Source organism: Camelina sativa, chromosome 9 (genome assembly GCF_000633955.1).
Source record: "Camelina sativa cultivar DH55 chromosome 9, Cs, whole genome shotgun sequence".
Taxonomy (NCBI): Eukaryota; Viridiplantae; Streptophyta; class Magnoliopsida; order Brassicales; family Brassicaceae; genus Camelina; species Camelina sativa.
Genome location: NC_025693.1, coordinates 22,113,419 through 22,141,118, shown reverse-complemented (window position 1 = coordinate 22,141,118; position 27,700 = coordinate 22,113,419). Strand labels below are relative to the sequence as shown.

Genomic DNA, 27,700 nt, shown 5'->3' with positions numbered 1-27,700 from the left:
CTTTTTGGTAGAGCTCCAGTGTATCTGCATGACCTGGATCAATACATAATGCTGCTTCACAATCTTTGATAGCAGCTGCTCCTTCTCCCATTGAATCATAGAATGCTGCTCGTAGATGTAACAGCTGGAGATCTGGTTTAAATGATATCGCCCTTGAAAGCTCGTCTATGGCTTCACTTTCTTTGTGGTCGTCCATAAGAACTGCAGCAATCAAGGGTTCATTATTAGGGAAACCGAAACTTAAAGAAAGCTTAATTACTCTGGTCTTATCAAAGCAAATTGAATACAATACTGATGAGAACTAAGGCGGTAAAACTACTTTTCTTAGTCACATTCACCAAACCAAAGAAACTGCATATCCATTCACTCTCAGTTCTGTTTCCAACTCCAAAGAGATGATGGAAACCTCAGTTGTTTCATGTGTTGGGTCATAAATTCTCATTTCTGTTTCCATCGCCACAAAAGCTAGGTTCTAAGTTTTCTAACATTTTGTGCGTCAAATTATGTGGGTGAATCAACCATTGTTTGTTTCAGGCATCCAATTATAAACAACAACCGAATAAAATGAGGATAAACTAGAACTGGTTGAGCCATTACCTGCGGCTCTGTATCTGTAAGGATAGGTTCGGAGAGGGTCAAGTTGTGTTGCCAGGCTAAGGTCGCTCTGTGCCATCTCGCGGTCACAATATTCAGAGCGCTTCTCATATGCTGACGCATTGTTCTGAGCCTTCTCTATTAGCTTTGTCATCTCATCATAAGCAGCTTTCCGTTGGTTTTTCAGGTGATAAACACGTGCGAGGCCTTGGTGAGCTCGTGTATGCTTGATGGTGAGCGCATTTGTATAGCAATCAGCTGCAAGATCCAGCTTCTCACAATCAACATATACACTCCCCAGGTTGTTCAAAGCCTGCAAGATACACCAAAGCAGAATTCATAAATTTACATCTCATTTGATTTAGTGGGATAACCTTTTGACCAAATGTACTCAAAACGGTTTTTAGGACAGTTGGTTCCTAAGATGCAACCACATTCCACAAATTATTCCAGACACCAAGTGCAAAATAATTTAAACTAGGATCCTGAAACTATGGCTTTCTGAGGGATGATCCAACAAGTAAACCCTCTAAAGAAAGAATTGACTTATCAGAAATCGAATTACACAAATGAATACTGTTGAATTCTTTACTTACTTGTCCTTTACGGAGACCATCTGAGGGGCATTTAAGCGCTTCTTGAAGGAGTTGGATTACGTAATTTGAGGAATCTGGGTCAAGAGTAGAGTCTGCAAGGGCATAAGCTTTGAGGAAAAATGCTTCAAAAGATCTTTGTATGGAAATGGACTCCTCTGCTTTGGCTAGGGCTTCCTCACGGTGGCCTGTATCATACAGTATCCATCCTTCATACACAAGTCTCTCATGCTCCGACTTTGAATGGTTTCGAGCCAGCCTTAGACTACGCATAGCTGCCTTTTGACAATTTAGCCTGTCAGTATGTAACCAGCACTTGTTAAAATCAGTTAGAGTCTGACACAACATGCACCATAAGAAAAAACTTAATTCATTGAGAAGCGCAAAGAGAGATTATACCGTAACAGAAGAAGAGACTGTCTAAACCGTAAAAGACTCTTCCCAGGATCATTTGCAAGCATATGATGAACAACCGCTAGAGATCCAATATCATCCACAGAAGACCAACGATCATAGAGCTGCATCCAGCAGTCAGCCTGGCTCCACTGCTGGGCTAGCGGACGGAGCAACTCCACCATATGATCACCATGGATTTTCCCGTTAAACATCATAAAATTTGGCTCCAATGTCAATAGCGCCCGGATATCTTTCAAAGCACCCTCATAATCCTCCATGCCTATAGAAATCCATGCCCTCATTTCCAGACAGTCAGGAGAGGCCTTGAATCCAAGAATCTTGTTCAGTTCTGCGATCGCAGCTCCAAACTGGTTCTCTTCCACCAACGCCACTGCCCTGAACTTGTAGGGGAATGTCAAAGTCGGGTCTAACTCGGTAGCTGTATCCAAATCAAGCAGCCTTTCTTTACCATTGCAATACAAGGACCTCTCCTGGTGCATCCACCCAGTAGCCGTGTGATCTGAAATCAGTGAGTTGATGATCTTATAAGCTGAGTATCTATGGTCACGCTTGAACTTAGACCTAGCAACGCCCACGAGGGAGTAAAGATGACCAGCCTCAACCGCTACGTTAAACCATCTCTGAGCATCCTTATATTCTTTCCTTTCANACTACGCATTGCTGCCTTTTGACAATTTAGCCTGTCAGTATGCAACCAGCACTTGTTAAAATCAATCAAGAGTCTAACACAACATGCACAATAAGAAAAAACTTATTCATTGAGAAGCGCAAAGAGAGATTATACCGTAACAGAAGAAGAGACTGTCTAAACCGTAAGAGACTCTTCCCTGGATCATTTGCAAGCATATGATGAACAACCGCTAGAGATCCAATATCATCCACAGAAGACCAACGATCATAGAGCTGCATCCAGCAGTCAGCCTGGCTCCACTGCTGGGCTAGCGGACGGAGCAACTCCACCATATGATCACCATGGATTTTCCCGTTAAACATCATAAAATTTGGCTCCAATGTCAATAGCGCCCGGATATCTTTCAAAGCACCCTCATAATCCTCCATGCCTATAGAAATCCATGCCCTCATTTCCAGACAGTCAGGAGAGGCCTTGAATCCAAGAATCTTGTTCAGTTCTGCGATCGCAGCTCCAAACTGGTTCTCTTCCACCAACGCCACTGCCCTGAACTTGTAGGGGAATGTCAAAGTCGGGTCAAACTCGGTAGCTGTATCCAAATCAAGCAGCCTTTCTTTACCATTGCAATACAAGGACCTCTCCTGGTGCATCCACCCAGTAGCCGTGTGATCTGAAATCAGTGAGTTGATGATCTTATAAGCTGAGTATCTATGGTCACGCTTGAACTTAGACCTAGCAACGCCCACGAGGGAGTAAAGATGACCAGCCTCAGCCGCTACGTTAAACCATCTCTGAGCATCCTTATATTCTTTCCTTTCCAGCATCACCACCCCTAATTGGTGGTAAGCAAGCTGTTTCTCCCAGTTTTCTACTGCGCATTCAACCAAACGTTCCAAGAGCATCACAGTTGTGTTAGACTTCATTTCATCTTCCATGNGCAAAGAGAGATTATACCGTAACAGAAGAAGAGACTGTCTAAACCGTAAGAGACTCTTCCCTGGATCATTTGCAAGCATATGATGAACAACCGCTAGAGATCCAATATCATCCACAGAAGACCAACGATCATAGAGCTGCATCCAGCAGTCAGCCTGGCTCCACTGCTGGGCTAGCGGACGGAGCAACTCCACCATATGATCACCATGGATTTTCCCGTTAAACATCATAAAATTTGGCTCCAATGTCAATAGCGCCCGGATATCTTTCAAAGCACCCTCATAATCCTCCATGCCTATAGAAATCCATGCCCTCATTTCCAGACAGTCAGGAGAGGCCTTGAATCCAAGAATCTTGTTCAGTTCTGCGATCGCAGCTCCAAACTGGTTCTCTTCCACCAACGCCACTGCCCTGAACTTGTAGGGGAATGTCAAAGTCGGGTCAAACTCGGTAGCTGTATCCAAATCAAGCAGCCTTTCTTTACCATTGCAATACAAGGACCTCTCCTGGTGCATCCACCCAGTAGCCGTGTGATCTGAAATCAGTGAGTTGATGATCTTATAAGCTGAGTATCTATGGTCACGCTTGAACTTAGACCTAGCAACGCCCACGAGGGAGTAAAGATGACCAGCCTCAGCCGCTACGTTAAACCATCTCTGAGCATCCTTATATTCTTTCCTTTCCAGCATCACCACCCCTAATTGGTGGTAAGCAAGCTGTTTCTCCCAGTTTTCTACTGCGCATTCAACCAAACGTTCTAAGAGCATCACAGTTGTGTTAGATTTCATATCATCTTCCATCGCGATCTGGCTTAAGAAGAAGTACAATGAAAAAGAAGCGTGGCCAAGAGATGCCAGTCTTTCCCGTCCCTCGGCGCTGCAGAAGATCTTTATAACATTCGGGTTATGCATAGAGCTCGGCAACTCCCTGAGAAAAACCTGAAGACAAGCTGCCACCAGAAGGTATGCAGCCTCCTCTAATCCATACTCGATCAACAACATTGCCTCGTCCAGAGTATTAACAAGATGTGCCAAATGCAAATCGCAAGCAGATTTCAACTCATCGCAGCAGAACCGATTCGCCAGCCTAAGAAGCTCCAAGACAACATTAGGAGGGAAGTTATCCAACCTATTGGTCCTGCTGAAATTCTCTGCAGCTCTCATTCCTTCAACAGAGATTCCATTGTTTGTAAAGTTGATCGTCGATCGTTTCATCTCTCTAAACCCACCGTACAACATCGCCTTGAAAGGTCTAGACAAAGACGCGATTTTGTACCTCACACAACGAACCTCTTCATCACCAATACAGAAAGACATATCATAATCCACTTCATCAGAAGTAGAACATCCAGGAACATCATCATCATTCATCATCTCTGATCTAGAAGAACTAGAAGAAGCTCCAGAGCAAACACATGGATCATAAACAGATTCCGGATCATACCCTGAAACAAGAGTGGCCTTTGGACATTCCAAATTCCTCCCACAACAATCCATAGAAGATGTTCCGATCAACTCATCCTCCCTCCTCTCAAATCGAAGCCACGAAGCTAACACGACCTTAGCGTGAACATCCACGGCGTGTTGCCTAGACGATCGGAGACTCCGCCGGAACAGTTTAGGATCAGAAATCCCCCGGAAGATAGCGCATTGCTCTAAATACGCCCCAGATTTCTCGAACTGTGGACAAGCCTCGATCCTCCTATAAACTTCAGCCATCTTCTCAATCAAATCAACAAATTTCAAACAAGGATCGATCTGAGGCTCAAGCAGATCCGTCACAGGGAGTCCACAAGGGAGAAGAAACTCCGGGGAGACGACGGCGTTGGCTTGATTCGGAGGTGGATAAGTCCGGCTTGATTTGGATCGGACTGAATTAACACGAAGATGATCTGAAAGGTGTTGTAAAAGCTTATCTCCAACTCCTCCACCTCCACCTCCTCCGGTGCCGCCGCTACCTCCACCGCCGCTATTACCAGGAGGAGGAGGCGGAGGAGGAGCGGAGGGATTAAGAGCATAAACTTGTGTACCTTTACAACCTTCTGCAAGCTTCAAACTTCGCATTGTTGTGAACAGATTATGCTGCATCTTCAATCAAACCAAAAAAACCAACAAAACAAAAGAGAAAAAAATCACAAATTTATCCAAAGATCTGAATTTGGGGTAAAAAAGCTTAAAGATTTACAGAAAACTTCTTCGTCACCTTAAAAGAACAATTCAGAGGATTGGATCACGGAAGCCAATTCAAACAAGTTCCGGTTTTGTAATCAAAACCCAATAATAAAAATCGTCTCTTTATCAAGAAGAATTAACAAAGTTTGTGTTTTTTGTTGTTGTTTGGTTGGTTTCTTGTCTTCCTCAACGAAGCTGCTTGTCTTCTTCTTCTTCCTCTTCTTCTTCTAGGAAATCGTGTTTTTGCAGTGTAAGTTTCATCGATCCGGTTCGTTTTTTTTTGTTTTTGTTTTTGGTTCCCACAATACTAATTTTACGAATCTTCCCGTAAAAATAGAGAGAGGTGTTAATTTAGAGAGGAAGAATCTTCCTCCGCTCGATCTCTCTCTCTTTTAATTGTTTCTTTTTTCTCTTTTTTTTTAACCAATCTGTTTGAGAGAGAGAGGAGAGGTCATTCATGCGTTCTCTAATAATGCATAATTAAATTAAATTATTAAGTACATATAAGTGTTAGTTGTTTGTGTGGTAGCTTTATTAAATTCAGGTTTTTTTTTGTCATCTTGTTAGTTTTTTTTTGTGGAAAGTAATTTTTGATTAGTTTATTTATTTACATTTAAAGCTTTATGAATATAAGCTATTTTCCTACTCTTAACGTTATCAAACTGCCAATTTCTTTAATTTCTTAGATTTTTCGCCGCAGTTTTTACAATCTTCAAAAAGAGTTGAATGAATTTTAAAATAAATATATTAATTTAATATTTTCAAAAGTACTAAGACCATGTGTATCGGTGATGTTTTGGGCCGTCCCTCGTTTTTTTGGATTTAAAATAAATAAAAAAGCCCAATTATGAAGAACCGTATCTTCATTTGGGACGTTTTTTGGTCGTCCACTTCGACGCGTGGCACGTTTTGATTGGATGAATCTTTTCTTTAGGGTTAGAACAAAAAATTGTTGAGACAAATTTCTATCTTTTCTCTTCTATCTGGACGGCGACGGTTGTGTCGATCTTCTCTCCCGCCGACGATCCGATCCGATCTTCTCTCCCGGCGACGAATTCCCGTAGCTGATCTTCTCTCCCGGAGTTCTCAGACCAATTCCCGTAGCTTATCCTCTCTCCCGAACCTCATCCGATATTCTCTCCCAGAGATCTCGAGGAATTCCCGATTTCAAGCCGACGAGTTCATCACCCATTGCCGCTTTCAAGCCGAAACTGATCTTCTGTGTCTCCCGAAGCTTGTCCGGCGGTTCAATCGTGGTAAATAAGGTTTGTCAACAACCTCCAATTTTTCGATTTCGTTGATTATCGAAACTATGTTCTATTGTAAATATGGTCTCTGTCGATAGGTTGTTTGGTCTCCGTGTATAGGTTGTTGTTTGTAATGTTTGTATATGGTCTCTTTGGTCTCCGTGTATAGGTTGTTGAAATACTTGTTTGGTCTCTTTGTTTAATGTGAATCAAAGTTCTTGGTTCTGTTAAATACTTGTTTGGTCTGTTTGTATAGGTTGTTGGAGATAATGTTTGTATATGGTCTCCGTGTTATGGTTCCTGGTTTCGAAATAATGATTGTACATGGTCTCTGTGTTACGGTTGTTTGGTCTCAAACGAAAGGATTATCGAAATACTTGTTTGGTGTATGTCCTTGAGCTGAATCATAGTTCTTGGTTTCGTTAATAGGTTGTTTGGTCTGTGTGTGAACTGGTTTTTCGAAATAATGATTGTACATGGTCTCTGTGTTACGGTTGTTTGGTCTGTGTGTATATGTTGTTTGGTCTCTGTGTATAGGATTAGCGTGGATATCTCTGTGAATCATAGTTCTTTTTTTTGTTAAATCATTTATTCGTAGTATTTGGTAGTTGTTAACTACTTTCGTAGTAAGTCATAAATGCTCAGATTCAGAAATGGTAGTAACTCAAATAAACTAGGGAAAGAGACTATGTGTTTGTTGTTTGTTTCAAATTGATATGCTTGCTGTGTAATAGTTAACTAGCTGGTCATACGATCTAGGGAAAGAGACTAGTAATAGTTAATGTATACGAACTAGTTTGGTTTTGTGAAGTGTACTTGTCATAAATTATGATTAGACTTTGGTTGTTAGGTCATTATGTTTTGTTACTTATTGCAAGTTACCTTTTAATCTATTAAACCCCAACCATCTTCTTTCTATTTCCCTCATAAATCTCTTTCTATCAACTCGCTTCTCTTTTGTTATCCCTTCTCTTCTCTACTCGCTTTTCGTATCTTATCCGTTCTCTTCTCAACTCATTCTATACTCTTCTTCATATGGATTCTACGAATCCCTTGTATCACTCTTCTTCTTACTTAAACCTCCTTAACAGTCAAGAGGAAGGTGGTTTAAATGAAAACTTTCGTTGGGAAAGTTATCCACCTTCTGGACAGAGCAGCTCACAAATGCCTCTTCACAGCTTGCAACCTTCTGAGGCGCCAACTCTTTCTCAAGAAACACCATTGGAACGCAAGGAGAGAAAGACATGGGCACCCGCTGATGATAAAGTCTTGATCTCCGCATGGCTCAACACTTCAAAGGATGCCATTGTTGTAAATCAACAAAAGAGAGGAAGCTTCTGGCAAAGGATTAGTAAATACTATGCTGACACTCCACATGATAGAAATGGTGGTGAACAGATGCTGGTGACACATTGTAAGCAGTGTTGGCACAAGATCAATGACCAAACTAACAAGTTCTATGCCGCATTCGCAGCTGCAGAGAGAATGAACAGCTCTGGTCATTCTGAGAATGATATCATAAAGAATGCACATGATATCTACTTCGCTGACCATAAGAAGCGGTTTAACCTTGAACATTGTTGGCGTCTGTTAAGGTTTGAGCAGAAATTTCTCAGCCTTAACACTATTAACACGCCCCCATCTCAGCCTGCAACAAAGAGGAAACCAGCCGCTGAAGGTTCACAATCATCAAGCTGCAATGTCGAGGACTATGAGAGAAGACCAGAAGTGATCAAGGCTGCGAAGGCAAAGAGGAACAATGCATCGGCGTCTAACGTGAAGACTCTTCCTGAGTATAAGAGCATGTGGGATGTCAAGAAAGAGGAATTGGCTGAAAAGGAGAAACTACAAAAGCTGGCCATCCTAGACACTCTCTTAGCCAAAAAGGAACCCTTGAATGCGAGTGAAGAAGTTATCATGAACAAGATAGTGTCCCAATATTTCTGATATTAACTATGTGTTTGTTGTTTGTTTTCTAGCTTAATTTCTATGCATTGTATTCCAATTAACTATGTTGTTTGTTGTTCTTTTGATTTGTATTTCATGTTCTAGTAACTCGGCTTTTGTATCCCATGTTTTAAACCAAATCAATATAAGTCTTGCAATGTTCTAGTAATTCACTTAATCAGTCTCTTTATTTCTTTTTAACATTTGTTCCACTAAGTCTAATCTGATTCTTCTTGTTTATGTTCAGGTTTCTCTTCAAATGGGCCAAGACTATAGCTATTCGCAGCCTGATTCATCTGATCTGGCTAGAAGGTACTCAGAGGACACTGCGGAGAGAGAAATATAAGCTTTGATTCTTATGGATGAAGCAGAGTCGAGGCAATACCCACCACAACCTGAGGTTGAGCATGGATTCCCAAAGGTATGCTACTGTGGTGCGCAACCTATTCTATCCAACTACTACAACAGAAGGTATGTGATTTGAATTTCTCAGCCTTGTATAAGTTTCGGTAGTTATGCTAACTCTCTTACTTATTGCAGGTTCTTCACATGTCCAAATGTCGACGATGGAGAGATGCATATTCACAAGTGGTGGGATGTGGCTGTAATGGAAGAGATGCAAGACAGTGATAGACGATACGAAGTGATGGCTGAGAAGGTAGATTACTTAACCTTGTTCAATGACTATGAATCAGACATCAATCTGATTAGAGATCAGAGTTGGAGAATGTAGTTTCTGAGCTACGTAATGAAAATAGACTTAGAAATGTAACTGATTTTCTTCTTGTTGGTGTAATGGCTATTTCGCAGGCCTTCTAGGTATATTGTTCATGTCTACTCAAATCAGATTGGAGACATTTAGTTAAGGTGTTCATGTAACTTGTTGTAACTCGGTTGAGAGTTTGGATGCTTGTTGTTTTGTTCACGGAAACTTGTTGTTCACGTGTACATGTGAAACAACCCTTCCCGTTTTTTTTTTTTAATACCTTGATTTACTAGTGGTCCCATACCCACTAACATCCTAACAACAATCAATAACCGCGGATAACCAAATAAAACAGTTTCCATTAATCCAATAAGAATACCAACAACAATAATCCAATAACCGATAACGAAAAAGCAAAGTTCCAACATCCTACAATGCTCTATCAACTCAATACTAGCAACCTAACAATAGCTAGACCACAATCAATCAAGCCTCTAGAACATCCTCCTCCTCATCGCCTTTGATTCCACAATCACACTTTTCCTTTACCTGCACACCACAAACAACAATTGAGATGCGTAAGTATTATCATAAATACTTAGTGAGGCCGTCCTCCCATCTACTAGGTTATACACACAAGCATATGAGACCCTCATGTTTAAGCAAAACAAACAACACACAACAATACATCAAACCAGGAAAACAAGTCTCGGATGAGACCAGTGTCGACCGATGCCTCACGGTGTCGATCGATGCTACAAACGATGGTGTCGACCGATGCTAAACAGTGTCGACCGATGCCCCTCAAAATGGTGTTGACCGATGCTTCCTAGTGTCGATCGATGCCTCTTCTGCAGACATGATCTGCGCGAACACGAACGTCGATCTCTCCTTCCAAAACACCTCGAAACCGTCTCAAACTCACCCAATTTCCTTAGAAACCTCCGGGGATCACGAAAACAACAAACCCAAACAACAAAACAACACAAAAAACCAAGAAAAACACCCAAACAAAAGAGATCTCATGCTTAGATCAACCATGGTCAAGCACTCACCTCAAATACAAGAAGTTTGGATTGAGAAACAATGGAATCAACACCTCTAGAAGCTTCTCCTTCGTCCCCAGCAACAGCTATCACTCCTACAGCCTCAGATCTCCCCCAAATCACCAAGATCAAGGCCAGAAAAAATCACTTAACGTTTTCTCTCCTTTCTCTCTTTCTTTTTCACTCAACGACGACAAAAAATGAGACTCCAAAACCCTTAATTCGTCTCTTAACACTTATAATGCGATTTAGGGATTTTAATTGAACCAAACAGAACCAAACAGCAATTAAAAATAAACCCGACCAAACCGGAAAACATGGTGTCGATCGATACACCAAGGGTGTCAATCGACATCCACACCAAAACCACAAGAATTGGTTTGCGGATGTTACAACATGTTCTTTTGTTCACGGATACTTGTTGTTTTGTGCACGAGTTTACAGTTGTTTTGTTATCACGGATACATTTTATTTTTGGTATCACGGATAGTTGTTGTTTTGTGACTAGTAATATTTGTTGTTTTGTTATCACGGATACACATCTAGGCTCACTAGTCTCCATTATATATAAAGGCAAATCGAAGCAACAAACATTCACACCATCTTCAAACAAGAATCAAAGCAACAAACATTCACACCATATCAAAGCAACAAAAGAGAATTTCTTCCTTATCTTCAAACCATATCAAAGCAACAAAAGAGAATTTTTTCCTTTATCTTCAATATCTCTTTGTCTCTTCCTTTCTCTTCCTTCCTCTTCTTTTCTCTTCAAATGGGATCATCTTCAAACCATTATCATTACCATGGAGATGATGATCATTATCACTATCAAGGAGATGATGGTGATAATTTTGATGCTTATTTACAAAATATTTATGATGCCTCGCATAATATCCCGGAACCAAATGAGCCAAACGAAAGGATTTTTATCAAGAGAAACCGGGAAGAAGGTCACAATAATCTTTGGAATGATTATTTCAGTGACACTCCAACATATCCAGAATATCTATTCCGGCGACGGTTTCGCATGCACAAGCATTTGTTCATGCGTATTGTCCAACGTCTCTCTACCGAAATCGAATATTTCCGCCAAACCCAGGATGCAACCGGACGGGCTAGTCTATCACCTATACAAAAATGTACTGCAGCAATTCGTCAATTGGCATATGGTAGTTCGTCTGACAGTGTTGACGAGTATGTAAGAATTGGTGCTTCAACAGCTCGGAAATGTTTGCACGAGTTTACCGCCGGCATCATCCAAGTGTTTGGAGATGAATACCTAAGACGTCCTACACCGGAGGACCTAGAAAGACTACTCTATCAGAATGAACAGCGTGGTTTTCCCGGGATGATTGGGAGCATTGACTGTATGCATTGGGGGTGGAAGAATTGTCCCACGGCTTAGAAAGGCATGTATTCACGATCAACCGGAAAACCTACAATCGTGTTGGAAGCGGTAGCTTCGTATGACCTCTGGATATGGCATGCCTTTTTCGGAGCTCCAGGTACTTTGAACGATCTTAATATTCTTGATCGATCTAATGTTTTTGATGATATAATAACCGGTCAAGCTCCGGAAGTCAACTTTGTTGTCGACGGAAGGGAGTACAATTTAGCGTACTATCTCACTGATGGTATTTATCCAAATTGGGCAACTTTTTTTCAATCTATCCGACTTCCACAAGGTAGGAAAAAATTTCTCTTTTCTAAAAAACAAGAAGCTGTGCGGAAAGATGTTGAGCGTGCTTTTGGAGTCTTGCAAGCTAGATTCGCCGTTATTAAAAATCCGTCTCGTTTATGGGATAAAAACAGAATGACAAATGTGATAAGATCATGCATAATACTCCACAATATGATTGTCGAAGATGAACGACATACATACAGTTACCAAAACATTGTTTCTGAATTTCAACACGGAGAACATGTGGATCAAACATATACCGTTGGTGCCGCCGGTGTGGGATCAAATATCAGCAGTACGATTACTCGTCAAACAAGACTTCGAGATAAACAAGCCCATGACCAACTAAAACATGATTTGATTGAGCATATTTGGACTAACTTTGGATATCTTCTGGATAATGAAGATTGATTTTAAAATTTCTATGAGTTGAATAAAATGTTTGTTTTTGTTTTTATGTTTTTATGTTTTATGTTTTCTGTTATTAATTTCTTAATTGTATGTTTTTTTTTCAACTTTAAATAATTAATGTTTAATCTTTTAAAGTATTATTATTTTATTTGGGGGACCAAATACAAATAGACACCAATGCTCATGCTAAAAATAAGAAACTTTCATAATAATAATATAAAAATTGAGGGACCGAAAATCGTCCCTAACCGATGCCCATGCTCTAAGACCTTTAATTTACTTTGAGAGTTTTAATCACCACTTACTTTAGGATGCTTGTAACTTACAATTGTTTTTGCCTTTTCACTCTATTTGTTTAGTCTAATTAAAATGTGTGATTTGCCTTCGTTTGCGTTTCTTTTTCTTTTTAACCATTTTCTCCGGCTATATTGTTTGAACTTTTTTACTTTTGATGTTTCTTTTTGCCTTTTAGCAAATCACTAGATTAGGACCCGTGTTAGAACACGGGTTGAAATTCCTTTTATTTATATTATAATATATGATTCTGAAGATCACGATTAATGTTAGATTAGGACCTTAAAAACTTTTAAAATCAATCATATAAATTATATTTTATTCTAAAATTATAATATAAATAAAAGGGATTTCAACCCATGCTCTAGCTAGCATGGTCCTAATCTAGCATTAAGGTTTAATTTTTAATTTCTGAATACGATCCCGAAGATCACAATTGATCTTGTTAAATTAGCGAGATTTGATTCCTTTTTTATGATTGAGAATATATTTTTATCCCTTTAATAACTTTTTTATTGATGTGGTTTATGAATACAATCTGTGAAAAATAAATTGGTAATATTGTGATTCTAGATATTTGGAACCATATATGTGATCTTCCGAAAATAAAGTTTGGAATATCCATGAACTATCAATTTGAAATAACTTGTTTAAGATTTTCTGTTACAATTAAGATTTTATTTATAACAATTAATATATAGATTAATTCATAATCTATGTATAACCTATTTGTAACTATTTATTAAAATTATAAAGTCTACCAAAACAATGTTGTGTACTTCCATTTTATTATAAAGGGGATTTGATGGTGGAATATGCTTCTTTTGTCTTAGCACAAGTAACTTATAAGTTATAACATAAAATAACGTCCGTGGTTGATAAGATTTATCGAGCAATTAGAAGAGAAAAGGAAACAACATATATATTAAAAAAAAGGGAAACTAAAGTAAAAAAGAAAAAAAAAAAACTCACTTAAAATAAATGGAAAAATACTACAAAAGTTTCCATCTAATAATAGAGTAGCTGGATTATTTTTCAGCTTAATTACTACTCTGCTTGGTGTTTTATTCTAGCTAAGACAAGGTCATTTTTTTTAGCTAAGTCTATCAATCAAAACCCTAGATAAAAATCTAGAGTGTCATATTAGTATCATACTATCATTGTTGCGTTACTATTTGTATTTAGATATAATAGTATGCATGTCATAAACAAATATATATATATATAATATTAATTATATTCATTAATGTTATTATCCTCTATATATTAAAAGAGAAGTAATTTTTAAGAAAAACTGACGTGTCGTCGCCAGAGAACTTTGTGCCCAATTTATTACTTGACCTTAATATTCTATAATATTACATAAAATTGTCATTGTTATTTAATTTATTTATATACATAATATTTTATTACTATAAATTCTAAAATTGGTAAATATTATTCAAATATTAATAAATATTATCCCTTACATGTTTTTGAAATTATTTTCAAAACTTATGTATTATAATATAATAAAAAATTATAATATGCTCTTAAATTTATTTAAAACTACAAAATATTTAAACTTATGCAAATCCTAATTTTCAGTTTTTCATATAGAAAATTTCTGATATATAAGACTAACGTATATTAAAGATTCTTTAATTTTAAAATTAACATATTAAAAAATAGAAATTCTTATATATATTTTAATATTGTTTCTTAAAGATTTTGAGGGACGAATTTTAAATATAAAAAAATATTATACCCCTTATGGAGTATGACTACCGGGATGGGTTTGACCCGCTTAAGAATTTAGGTCATTCGTTTCGAGAAGTTTTAATCTTTTGGATGGTTTTTATCTGTTTCATAATTTACAAGTTTTATACAATTCTGATTAATCATAATTCGGTAAACGTTAGATTCGGGTATGTTGTTTTGTGAATAATTTTATGCTAAATCTTTAAAATTTCAAAAATCACAAACTGAATGAAACCAAACTAATATAAGTTTGAACTGTAAATGACTTAACAATTAATTATATCTATAAATGTAACTCTATGTGTACATAATATATTACAAACCTTATAGTAAACTTAGTTTTTGAAATCAATCAAGCACGTACGTGCGGGTCCGTACCTAGTTTGAAATTAAAGACAAAATTATCAAAGACTCCAAAGTAGGATTTGTAGAAATATATATATATATATATATATATATATATTTAATCAATTTTTTTGTGTTGTTATTCTACAAAAATGCCAACTTTTTTTGTGTTATATTTGTAACTGCTTCGCATTAATAAAACACTTGTACTTTTTTTTTGTTAACTAAGAAAAAAACATTCGTTAAATAATTTACTTCCATTGCGATTTCAATAGCCACTATAAATGTTTTTTTAACATGTTTTTACAAATTGTTGGAGAAGTTTTTTCGTGAATTCGATAATTAATGAACAAATTCACTCAAACAACATATTTGGCAGTTTATTGTGCCAGAAACAAAACAAAAAAATCATCATAGATCTGTCAGAATCTTCTCATAAACAAAATTTTCTGCAGAGATTCGTCGTTATCACTTATATATTCATCATCTAAAAAGTCTCTTTCAAATGTTGAGGCTACCACATACCCGCGGGTGTGCGTGTCCATAATATACACAGTTACATATTTGTTTTAAAGAAAAAAAGAAACACAACAAATACATTCATTGCTCATATTTTCGTCCAAAGCCAATTATGTTACTGATACAAAACGTAAGAAATTATCAATCAATATAGAATTCTATTATCAATAAAAAAAATTAATAAAAAACCTATTCAGACAGAACATAATAAATTGTCGAAAGTATTATATGTGCTGTTAGATAGCCGGCAAATGGCGTTTGCCACCCACATCAAGCGGCGAAGTCATGTCAACACGTTTTACTGTTAATTTCGTTTATATATAAATGGCTTAATTAAGGAAGTAATCGTAATTAAATCTGTGCTAAGAGCTATGATTAAGTCCGATATTGTCTGGGGGTTGATTAGTTTATGTGATGGCACACGAATATTATATTCATAAATATAAATTCCATATAATTGAAGAATGAAACTTGTGGTCATGTGGGTGAGACAGCTAAGAATGTCTTTTTAGTTTTTTTGGGTAAATAATAAGAAGGTTTTTTATTTATCCTAAAGCACGGATCGTACTATACTCTTTGTACATTACCTATTATTATTACCCACCCAAAAAAATATAATCACGTCACTTGTCTATTTGTGTAATGTTCCCCCACATCAATTCTCTCTTTTTGGTGAATTTGTTTGTATCACAACTTGTGAATCACAATTTTGAATGACATATGGCAAAAGCTCCTAACTCTAGTAAAGTTTCAGGTTAGCAATGTTTCAACCTAATAAGTTATTTTAGCCATAAAACTATCTTTGATTTTCTAGGAAATCTCATATATTATATGATTTCGAATCAAGATAGTAGATTAGTAGTAAACTACGGTATCGTTTGATTTTTGTATTGAGTTTGGATGATCAACATCCATGGCATAACCCATTCCGATTCGTTTGACCAAACCCGATAAAATTATTTCTTTTTTTTTTAAAAACTAATAATACGAATTGCACCATTACTCATTTGGTCCATCAAATATTTGATAAATAAAAACTACACAAATTGGGTAATCGATCCAACTGTAGCAGATCAATTTGGTACATCAAATTCAAATCCACACATTACTCATTCAATCCATTTAGGTAATCCATCGAACTGTACCGGATCATCCATGTTTGTCATTCCTATATGAAAATGTGTAGATTACCCAAGTCATTGAAAATACTGTAACAGTAAGCATGTAGCAATTTTTATGGTAGCATATCCATACTGATAGTGATACTACCATATTTTATGTAGACATTAAAAGATAAAAACCGATATCTTTTTATGGTCATTTTCCAATTAAACAATACCAAAAAGATAAAACAGTAACAATGATCAATTTTTTTCCCTTTATGGCAAAAGTACGTAGTAACAATAATAAAAATGTCAATCAAACCTCTCCCAATCTTGAGTTACATTGGCAGAAGGAGAAGCTGGCGGAGGAGGGTTCAAGCTTCCCACCCCGTTTCCGTACGATTCCCACTCAGTGCTTACAGCTGCGGCTTTACTCTGATCCACAAACGGATTTGAACATCTTGCCTTGAGCTTGTCCACACTCTCCTGCAATATTTGCACCCTACGTACCTGCCAACACACACAGACCCAATCAATCTATATCTATGCTCAAGCTCAATGCCTCAATCTAGACTTATGATAGAAGAATGACCTCAAGCAATTCAGCAAAGCACAACATAAACGTTCCAAACCTTAAGAAAATCCAAATGTATCTTTACCACCATAGTGTCTACATGTACAATGAACAAAAACGATATATTGGAATCCTAATGGATTCTTCTTACCAAAGTCTCCAATAAGATCATTGCAACTCATCCCAATGCCACAAAAGTCTTGTAGTATCCCATGTATAATATAAGTAATATATTTCTGAACACTCATATATCCCTAATATCTTATACCTCTCTATCAAGACTCTTAATCCGGTAAACATGTTTATTATGTATACAGATGAAGAAAGTAACACAAAGTAAAAAAAAACGAACCTCTGCCTTACGCTGTAACCTAGCATCTCCTTCTGCATTGATGCCATCCAATTTAAGCAACTGCCTCATGAGAAGCTCAGCAGTCATATCAAACTCCTTTACTGCAACTTTAGTTCCTCCATTCACAGCAACTTCTAAAGCAACAACCTAAAAAGTTTCAAAACACAAAAAATTCGCTAAAATCACAATCCTTCGCTCATTTCTTCTTTCCTACAGTAACAACCATAAAACAAAGCCATCAATCTCCTCACCCTATCTGAAAGCTTATCGACCTCTTCTGTGACTACAAGAATTGCAGCAATCGCCTTTTTCATCTCTTCAGTTACCACAGGAGGCTGTTCAACTTGTTGTTGTTCCACTCTCTTGTTCTGATCTTCAACGAGGACAAGCTTAGACGCATCCTTAACACCAGCAGCTTGCAATTGCTCAGCATCGTCTCTCTCAACTCCCCTGAACAAGATCTTGAGTTCACTAGCTTCCAATCCAGTTTTCTGAACAATGGCTTTCTTCACATCCCCTGTTATTATTATCCATATTCGAGCCTAAACATATCAATCTTAACTACACATAACACAACGAACTTCAACAAAAACTAGATTTAGCAAGAAATTTTTTCTCATAAACTCCTTATTATTATTATACACACTAAGGAAAAATCAGAAACGGATCGAAGCGTTTGTTTAGTTACCGAAAGTGGCGTGAGCAGAAACATGAAGATCGTGGTGGGAGGATGAGCCATGGGAAACGCTGATTCTGATGGTTTGAGAAAAGGCGGCGGAAGCAGAGTCGGGATCCTGGGGAGGAGGAGGAGGTTGGTCGGAAGGAGCAGCGTCGTCGTCTCTTCGTTGGACGAGCATACCACCAGGTCTCACCTCCCATTCCGATTCGTCGGTTGAGTTATGCATCATCGTCGTCGTTTTGAAGAAAGGAATTAAGGAGTATGAGAAATTGAGAATGAAATTAAAAACCCTTGGGAGCTAGAAAATTAGGGTTTTCTCTAAGAGTATTTGTACGAAACGATGATGATGATTCACATCACATCACCGCTCAAGCCATACAATTTTTCTACTGGACGGACTCCTGGAACACGGCTTTTCTTTTATTTTTTATTTTCCTATATATATATTTTTTTAAAGACTTATTTGAGGTGTGAACAACGTAGATTTTTTTTTGTTTGTTTGTACAGTATACCAGATATTTTCATTTTTTTGGTGCTATACATTCAATTGTAACTATGTTTTCAATAGTTTTAGCTTAGAGAAATTAGTTTGACTACTGGATTTTAGATCCAACCGACTGGCCCCTGAATAGAACACCAGCCAGTCCTTGAGTTGTAGACGACTGTGCCGAGTGGATTGTGCCAAATCAGGTCGGCAAAACCGCCACAAATACATTAGAGAGAGAGAGAGATAAGAAGCAAATAGGAAAATGGTCTCGTTCCCTAGTTGATAGTCAGTTTTTTTTATGACGGACGGCCGAATCATAAATCACCCACAAGAAATATGTCATGCACTGAGAGAGACTTATGCATCTACGAAGATGCGGTTGGGAAAACATTGCAGAAGCCATAGAGGAACGGTTTATACCACAGCTATAAATACTAGTAGTTGGTGATCCAGCCAAATACAAGTGCCAACACAAAGGCCATTCTAGCCATGATTCTAAGGGTAAAAATTCTCAAAGATGCAAATTTCCAGTGGCAATAGAGGCAGTGAGGCACCGAAAATGACTCGAAAGTACAAACCTGAATATCTTCAGGCCCAGGAATCGCCTAGTTGGAACATAAGATGCATTAAAGGAATGTGCAATCTTCTTCGGATTGTCGACTAGCTCGACCCATATTTATATAACAACGAAAAGAACAACCAGAACAGCAAACAGGAAACTGTGGAAGAAGTTCCACTCTCTTGTCTATAGCACCTAGTCATGATTAGAATAAAGTCACACGAACTACTACTTGGTGATACGTTTACAATTATTGACCAGGGACCTCTGATAAGCTTCACTAGATCAATCTAGTCTGTGAGCAGAAACAAAACATCCGACAACACAAGGAACCAGGCAGCAAATTTGATCCTTCATCAAAGTGTTCTTTATTTGATCAATATAACAAGAAAATGAATTAGCTTAAGCTTTGCAAGATCATACAAAGCTATTGTATAGTGTATCACATTTCTCCTCCTAATTCTCGAATAGACACAAAACTCAAATCTCTGTTTCCCAGGAATAACAATTCCAAATCTTCCTACTCCTTTTCCGGAAACTATAATCAAATATAACATTATACGTTGAACCAAATACCCACCAAACGCTCCAACTTGGGAAAAATTGTGATAAAACTCAAAAAAAATGAATTAAGTTTTATACCAATCTACGAAGCCGCCACTTCCGCAGCTTGTTCACTCGTCGTCGCTGCAACTTGTTCAGTAGTCGTCGTCGTTGCCGCAGCTTCAATAATCTTCTTATTCTTCTCAATGGCCGCCGCAACCTCCTGTGGCATATACTTCTCATCATGCTTAGCCAAAACTTCAGTAGCCGAGAAGAAACAATCGAGATTCCTAGCTTTCTTCGAAACAGCTTTAGTAGAAACCTCTTTCCTCACTTCATCAGTATACGGCTTAATGAATCCTTCAACCACAACTGAGTGACCTTCCCTAAACAGATCCGGCAAAGATCCTTTATACCTAACCAAAATATCTGTAATCAGATCGGTGATCACAAACTCCATCTCCTGAGACGCCGCAGGCTGCGCAACGCTGCCTTCTAGAACCAAACCGCCGAGTCTGAACTTGTTCTTTGTTGGATTCTCTGCGAATTTCTCCATAGCGTCAGATGGAGTTAGGTAGAAGACGAGCTGATCCTGGAATTGGTTAAGGACGATGACTACGAATCCGGCGATGCAGCTGAAGGTTAACGCGTAGGTCCAAAGCCGGCGATTCTGCATCTGACGCGCTTTGGCTCCTATGTCTATCTTCTTAGGACGAGTTGGACCGCGACGAGCGATGGAGAGAGATCGGAGGAAGGTTAAGGATGATAATCTCGATGGATCTGGTGAGGCGGTGGTCAATGAATAAAAAATCGGGGATGGTGCTTCGAAAGATGATGAGCTTTGAGGATTTTTTTGGATTGATCGGAGGATCTGAGAACTTCGACGGAACAACAACCTAGCCGCCATTTTTTCTGAATTTTTTGCCGGAGATATTGAAACTTTCCCTCGAGAACTTTCTCGTGGAAATCAAATTCTCGAGAAAGTGAGAAGAGGTTTATGGGGTTTTCTTCTGGTAAATGGAGAAAGAAGAAGCCACAAGCCAAGCCGCCCCACTGATCTATGTGGACCACGTCAAGAACCTCTGAGTCGTTTAGAGGGTTTTAATTACAATATTTAACCACCCGGTTTAATCAATCAATTTCAAACCCAAGCAAGGCAAAAGCTGGTATTGTCTTTACTTCTACTTGACCAAAAGGAAAAAGTCTGGTAAATTACCATTTTTAGTTATTACTAATCTTATGAGACAACGGTTTGTTTGGTTACGATACGGATTAGGCGCAATACCGAATAACATTCTCCTGCTTGACAAAGCCATTGGGATGATACTTGCTTAGGATTCTCGATAAGAATTTGTGTGTTACTCATTTTGAACAAGTTTCTGTTTTTTGACATAGTAGAAGAGGAAGCATTTATCCATGTTCAATTATCATATTTTTAACAGCTTCGGCACAAACAAAAAGTGTTAGATTCTCTAAATGGAGAAAATTTTTGTATACACAAACGCGACAACCTCGTAAACTAGAGACATAAGATATTGTACATACGATCACAATTCAAGCCGGTAAATCTAAAGTTGTACTTGAGCTTAAAGCTTTTGATATGATCAGTATGCTAACTTATTGGCTAACGGCTACCAGTAACTATGTTTAAAAAGCAGAGCAAATAATGATGATGAACATACTGAAAGTTTTTGTGCATAAAAAAACACAACGCCTGATAAAGTAACTATTTTTCTTGTTTTTTTCTTTCAAGAAGAGACTCTTTTGAAACCCAAACATACAAAGAAAGAAGTACCTCAAGTTCCAAAAATTCTTTAAAAGAAAACAAAGAGAAATCTTCCTACTCATTCTTGAGCATTACTAGTTGCATCCATTGGCTCAGCCTCTGTTGAAGCCTCCCCTTTCTCTCCTGCCTTCTTGGCTGCAAAACACCAAAATGAATCCTTTTTCTCAATATGTTTTTGATCACATCATATTTGGTAAATGTCAGGGAACTAATTTCAAAGTTCTTACCTTTCTTCTTCTTTCCACCACCTTTCTTCTTCTTGATACCCAAGGCTAACCATCCTTTGATCTCAGGGTCCTCAATGGTCTTCGTTGGTTGAAGCTCCTGAAGTGTATGTGAAGTGATCCTATCCGATCCATTTGGCATCAGCAAAACTGTGAATTTGATCTGAGCAACAAAATCCCCTGTTGAAAAACCAAACATAATATGAGTCCCGCTTCCATGAGATTAAAACGTTTATAGATATACGAAAACCTTACTTATACTTACCAGATTTCTCATAAAGGACAGGATATGGTTGCAAATGACCATGGTTCACACACTCCACAAGTCCAAGACGTGCCCTTTTCTCCTCCAGTGACCTGAATTGATCGTACTCTCATGCAACGTTAGTAGGTGCGATGAAATTTTGGAATATATAAGTTGCGTAAGAAGGTACAAAAGACACCTTGCAGTGAATGGCATATGGGGGAAGTTCTGTTTAATTTCGCTGATTATGAATCTGGAGGCCTTCATCTTCAACTGATAGTTAACAGTCTCATCTTTCTTGTAAATAGTGGTTTGCTTCTCATCAATTAGTTTTGGCTGCAAGTTTGAAATATGTAAGAACAGTGGCAACAGATGAAGCTCCAACAATAGTCATCAAAATGAGATGAACGAAAGCAAATACCTTGCCATCACCAGTGCTTGCCACAATGTCGATTGCATAGACTTCATTCTCTTCAAATTCCACTTCTTCAACAGTTGCTTCTGGACTGGCTACACTTAGGACAACCTTGTTTCCATCTATCACATGCTGTTTCATCTGGTGGGAAAGAACACCTTCAACAATTTTGCAGTCATAAGCTGCAGCCACCTTCTGAATAGCTTCAGTTACATCGGTGTTCTGTCATATGAAAAACAGAATATCAATGTCAGGATTGAATGATTAAACAGGAAATTACCAACTTATAGCAAGAAATTTTGTTACAAAAAAGTGTTCCCATATCCAAGTAACAATGGCTGATTTGAGAGTCAAACCCATAACAATGACGGCCTTTATCGAGGAACCTCCTCCGAAAACATTTTATATAAAAAAAAAATCGGATATGACCAAAGAGAGGCACAATTAGACAATGTTCCCACGCCTAATAGTCAGTCCAATAAAGCATCATACGAAAGAAAATTCAGAGTAATAAAATCCCATCAGAGTAACTATGACAAAAAGCATCAGTTGGATAAAATCCATAGCCATCAATAGATGTTCATCATCTGGGGTTTGCAAAACCTTGACAACCTTTCAGAAAACCATATATAATGCCAGCACTACTAACAGCCTATAATTTAACTCTCATGAAAAAGTAGCACCATAGTTACCTTCTTTCCAGGACGTACGAGCCTCAAAGCAACTTCAGCTGCAGTATTAGCGGCAGTAATGACATCAGCTTTACGTCCACTGACAGGCCCGTCTTGAAGCACATGTGTGTGGCCAACAAGAGCAATGAAGCCATCAATATGGCAACCCATATCACTGGAATGGTACAAAGTCAAAACAGCATCAGAAATAACACAGGTGGAATCATACAGAAACCTCATCTAAAAAAGGGTATTGCTTAAAAGAGAGCTTACATTTTGACCATATCACCGTCTTCCAACACGGTCTCATCACTGGCAAGCGGTGAGAAATGACCAACAGTGTTGTTCACAGAAATGCATGTAGGGAAAGCAACACCTCGCTCAATCTTCTTCTTAGCATTCTTGTACATGCTCCCTGTTTGCCTTTTACCCAAAACAAAAAGAAGAAAGAACAAAAAAAACACATAAATATCTAAAAGCAATCAAGAGGTCGAAATCTATATCAAGAACATAAGACCAGAAACGAAGGAAAATATCAAATTGAGTAGAGGAGTAATAATAAAAATCCTTACTCTTTGATAAAAGAGTCTCCTTTCTCACAGATATCAACAATCTTAGCTTTCGGTTTGCATTCAGCTAAAACGACCTGCAACGCCTCTGCAATTCCAAACCCATAATCAATAAGCACTCGATTAAAGCTACAACGTGAAAAAAAACCCTAAACCGAAAGAAAAATGAGAAAGAGATTACTGTTGACGATCTCAGCGGCGCCCTTGTATTTGGTGACGACTTCAGGAGAGCTAAGACTTAGCTCCTTCTCGTCTCTCTCATCGTCCGAACTCATGTCTGATAACTCTCGGCGAATCGAATCAAAGGGGAAGCGAAAATGTTGGGGTTTAAGGAGGAGATTGGGAGAAAATGGTGGAGAAGCGTAAAATGCTAAGTGTTGGCTCAAATAAAGGTGCTAGGGTTTTCGCTTTGTGTACAATCTCTTCACAAACGGCGCCGTTTACGGAATAATCCTTCTTTTATTCCAACATGGGCCGAAAGGGAGCTGTTTCAGGATTAGCCGGCCCAACTAAGTTCTGTGGGGCTGCATCTGTTAAAAAATTGTTTTCTTTTTAATATACTGAAGTTACATGTTGGTATTGTTAAAGAATTAATTTAGAGAAATGGTTATAAATACTAGATATCTCTTCATTTTTGCTATTTTTTACACAATTAAAATATGTTAAATTAATTTTTACATTTTTTTTAAGTTTGGATTCTCTATTTTACATTTAATTATTGTTTTTATGTGGTAGAGTTTAGTATTTGAAGTTTATGGTTTAAACTTTATCATTTTGTATATAGGAAAGGGTATTATTGAAAATGGATAATAAGACAGAGTATTTTTGCAAAAAGGTATAGAAAAATGTATTTTTGCAAATGCTCATTTAATTTAACTAATGTGTTTTAGATTTAAATGTTATGTATTATTTAGAAATTTAATTATTAATATTATTTTTAACATTTTTAGAGTTTAGATATATATTATTATAAGTTTTAAACGTTTATGTATAAAATTTGAATATATATTTATATTTTTATCATAGTGACATCTACCTTTCCCATCTATATATTGTAGTCATACCTCCAAAATACTTATTGAATAAATTAAAATTTTGTGTTTTTTAGATTCAGCATTTGCTAAAAAATAAGTTTGAAATAAATAAATGAAAGATACATATATACCAAAACCAAAATTTGCTATTTTCACGTCATTTTTGGCGTCATAAGAAAATATTGCATGGATTAATGTCACAAAGGATAATCTCGTTTCCACGTATATGGAATAGACCTCAAGTAATTTTACAGATTAAACATCATGAAAATACTTTGTCGCAATGTTTAGATTAGGTTGATATAAAAATTTGAGATTCTTAAACAATTTGTCTTTGATAATATTACATTTAAATATATATATATAAATAATAGTTGAGATCAGAGATTTTACTTGACCAAAAGCATATTTTGTGCAATGCTTCATATATTTTTGTCATTATAATGCAAATAGTTATCTAATTTGTGTGTTCTCATATATTTTAAGTTTATTTAACATTTATTATTTTGTGGAATCATAATATTTTGCATATTTATAATGTAATTTTTAATTTTTTTTACTAATGTTAGTTTAAAGTGAATGAAAAAATGGTGATATTATTTAGATCGATTGTTATGAAAACAGTTATAAACAGAACTTGGACAATATTCCATTTGAATATATAGGCAGAATGCTTAGAATCGGGAATCTTAACTAGTTGACAGTTTGACGTGATCTGCCGTAAGGAAAACTGACCAATCTTTTTTTTTTTTTTGTCGACAACTGACCAATCTAATTTTTTTAACTGCATATTGATTACCATCCAACTTATGTTGGCAAATCAATACATGGGCAAAGCCACCTTCCCCTGCCATAATAAGTCTCTCAATATTATATTACATGTATGTATAGACATTTAAACAAAGAAAAAGTCAGAATAAAACATATATATCTCTATGAATGGCTGCTTAATATATATATATATTTTTTTTAAACCACTTACATGGTATATATAATATATGGCTTGTACGGTCCAAAATATAAATATATATGACTTCTACAATAAGCGTATGCAAATTACTTATCAAACCTTCTCTTCTTTCACGTCCTAACTATTATTGGTGATCGATCTTATGTTCTTTTAATAACACTTTTTAGATTTTTCATATTAATAATAAAAATAAATATAAAATTTTAAACTTTGAAACATATCGTTATATATGTCAAAGTCCAAAATATATATAAAGAGAAGAAAATAATTTTATTTTTGCATTTATATGTTAATTTGAATATGATTTACTGATAATACACAGATTTCAAATCAATAATAACATTATCCAATTGAGATACGAAATTAAAATTATATCTGATATTTTTACCATGTAAAATTGTAAACCACATTTAATTTGTTTAAAATCTCATAATGTGGGTTTATTATCTTAGATTTAACGGGGAAAACATAAAATGGATTAAGGTTACTTGGAGTCGTGTCAAGCAGCTCTTTAATAACTGTAGCAAGTAGACTGAGTAAGCATCAACGTGTCATCTCCACATAGCCCATTCTCTCGGGTCTCGCCGCGTCTTCTCTTGCACGTGGCACTTCACTGTTTTGTTTCCTTTGAACCCAAACGTTTCTATTTATAGGAATTTATTACGTCGTCCGTATCTATGTCGGATCATATAACCGAAGTACATTTTAAAATACTTATCTTAACGTTCGGTTTTTTTTCTTTTGAACATGGCGTCAAAGCAACTTAGCCGAGAAGAGCTCGATGAGAAGGCGAAGCAAGGAGAGACCGTCGTAGAAGGTGGCACCGGCGGCAAAAGCCTCGAGGCTCAAGAGCATCTTGCTGAAGGTTTTGTGTACAACTTTCCACTTCTTATTCTTTAATTTGGTTCTTAGTACTGCCCAAATATGACAATACGCCTAGACCCATCAGATACGTTAGTATCTTAATATAATTAAGGTTATTCTATAGCATGAAAGTGTAGTGTAAAATCTTTCATGTTATGTCGAATATATATGTGTTAGGAAGGAGCAAGGGAGGGCATACGAGGAAGGAGCAGCTAGGGCATGAAGGGTACCAGGAGATAGGCAGCAAAGGAGGAGAGACAAGGAAGGAGCAGCTAGGGCACGAGGGTTACAAAGAAATGGGACATAAAGGAGGAGAGGCGAGGAAGGAGCAGTTAGGACGCGAGGGTTATCAAGAAATGGGACATAAAGGAGGAGAAGCCAGGAAGGAGCAGTTAGGGCATGAAGGTTATCAGGAAATGGGGCGCAAAGGAGGACTCAGTACGATGGACAAATCTGGTGGAGAGCGTGCGGAGGAGGAAGGGATTGAGATCGACGAGTCCAAGTTCACCAACAAGGGGAAGTAGCTACGAGCTACCGGAGTGCCGCTGCCAGTAGTCCGTAGTATATAATATGAATAAGTAACCTCTAGGTTTTGTGGAGGGCAGCGAGGGTTTTAACTAGGGTTTTGTTTTAATGTATTCCGTTTAGTGTTTTTATCTCATGTGTGTGCTATAACTAGGTACGGTTTGTACTTACGGCAAGATTGTATCTCTCGAATGTTTTGGAGTTTTTTGGCGAGGGTGCAATCAAATGAAATGCAGTGGTTTGAAATTGTGGGTTTTCTTGAGTTGTTTATTACACACAGTGACAGAATAATCTGTCCCAATAACGATAACCTTCGGAGCGTTAAGCTGATAACGTGTTTAGCTCCGCGCAGCTGTGAATTCCGAAGATGCAGTAACACTGTAACAGCACAGTATTCTTTCATTTGCTGTGTATGTTTTGAATCGACACAAAAGTATAAAATAGTTGAAAACACTAAATTTTTTATATAACCTAAGTAAGTGTGTTTGTCACTCTCTCGAGGAGAGATGAGTAAAGCAACCACAAGAACAAGAAACAGAAAAGAGAGGGACGCACTTAATGGTACATCGATTACAATTTAATGCGGTTCAACTAATGATACAACAAGAGTTGTTTCTACTGATGGCAGATAATTTTACAATTATCTTAAAAACTAGTTGATGCCACCACTTTCCCACATTTGTGGTTTCAACGCCTCTGCTTTCCCCAAAAACTCCATCCATATACGTTTTTTCAATGTTGCGATGCTAATGCCGTCACGAATATGCCAAGTACCAAGAATGGCTGTGCGCTTGCCTGTAATCAAGCAACTTGTGATTAGAAG

The 27,700-nt window shown here is 37.3% G+C and overlaps 6 protein-coding genes across 8 annotated transcripts; 2 read left to right on the top strand and 4 right to left on the bottom strand.

Moving 5' to 3' along the window:
* Positions 5-5,787, bottom strand: LOC104715561 (ethylene-overproduction protein 1-like; the record flags this gene model as incomplete). The annotated part of the gene is made up of 6 exons (XM_019230024.1): positions 5,374-5,787; positions 3,856-5,252; positions 1,587-2,252; positions 1,191-1,482; positions 598-907; positions 5-201 (listed from the first exon to the last, which is right to left on the bottom strand). Coding segments are annotated over exons 2-6 (2,844 nt in total), but the record flags the coding sequence as incomplete, so codon positions are not given.
* LOC104715560 lies at positions 11,061-11,693 on the top strand. Its single transcript, XM_010432955.1, has one exon. The coding sequence runs from the start codon at positions 11,061-11,063 to the stop codon at positions 11,691-11,693; it is 633 nt and encodes a 210-aa protein (XP_010431257.1).
* LOC104711721 (BAG family molecular chaperone regulator 4) lies at positions 16,261-18,415 on the bottom strand. 2 transcript variants are annotated; one of them, XM_010428449.2, is made up of 5 exons: positions 17,996-18,415; positions 17,559-17,824; positions 17,308-17,454; positions 16,704-16,891; positions 16,261-16,446 (listed from the first exon to the last, which is right to left on the bottom strand). In XM_010428449.2, exons 1-5 carry the CDS (start codon positions 18,213-18,215, stop codon positions 16,428-16,430), a joined length of 840 nt encoding a protein of 279 aa, XP_010426751.1. In that variant the 5' UTR covers positions 18,216-18,415; the 3' UTR covers positions 16,261-16,427. The 2 variants fall into 2 exon arrangements, with proteins under 2 accessions (XP_010426751.1, XP_010426752.1); XM_010428450.2 differs by lacking the exon at positions 16,261-16,446 and having other exon boundaries at positions 16,571-16,891.
* On the bottom strand, positions 19,196-20,602 carry LOC104711720 (cytochrome c-type biogenesis protein CcmE-like). Its single transcript, XM_010428448.2, has one exon. The coding sequence runs from the start codon at positions 20,480-20,482 to the stop codon at positions 19,679-19,681; it is 804 nt and encodes a 267-aa protein (XP_010426750.1). The 5' UTR covers positions 20,483-20,602; the 3' UTR covers positions 19,196-19,678.
* Positions 21,235-23,887, bottom strand: LOC104711719 (ERBB-3 BINDING PROTEIN 1). 2 transcript variants are annotated; one of them, XM_019229293.1, is made up of 9 exons: positions 23,666-23,887; positions 23,488-23,572; positions 23,189-23,338; positions 22,937-23,090; positions 22,251-22,466; positions 22,029-22,165; positions 21,851-21,942; positions 21,610-21,765; positions 21,235-21,496 (listed from the first exon to the last, which is right to left on the bottom strand). In XM_019229293.1, the coding sequence occupies exons 1-9, from the start codon at positions 23,757-23,759 to the stop codon at positions 21,420-21,422; spliced, it is 1,161 nt and encodes a 386-aa protein (XP_019084838.1). In that variant the 5' UTR covers positions 23,760-23,887; the 3' UTR covers positions 21,235-21,419. The 2 variants fall into 2 exon arrangements, with proteins under 2 accessions (XP_019084838.1, XP_010426749.1); XM_010428447.2 differs by having other exon boundaries at positions 21,240-21,496; positions 21,589-21,765; positions 23,666-23,886.
* LOC104711718 (em-like protein GEA1) lies at positions 26,162-27,134 on the top strand. Its single transcript, XM_010428445.2, has 2 exons — positions 26,162-26,353; positions 26,530-27,134. Exons 1-2 carry the CDS (start codon positions 26,236-26,238, stop codon positions 26,874-26,876), a joined length of 465 nt encoding a protein of 154 aa, XP_010426747.1. The 5' UTR covers positions 26,162-26,235; the 3' UTR covers positions 26,877-27,134.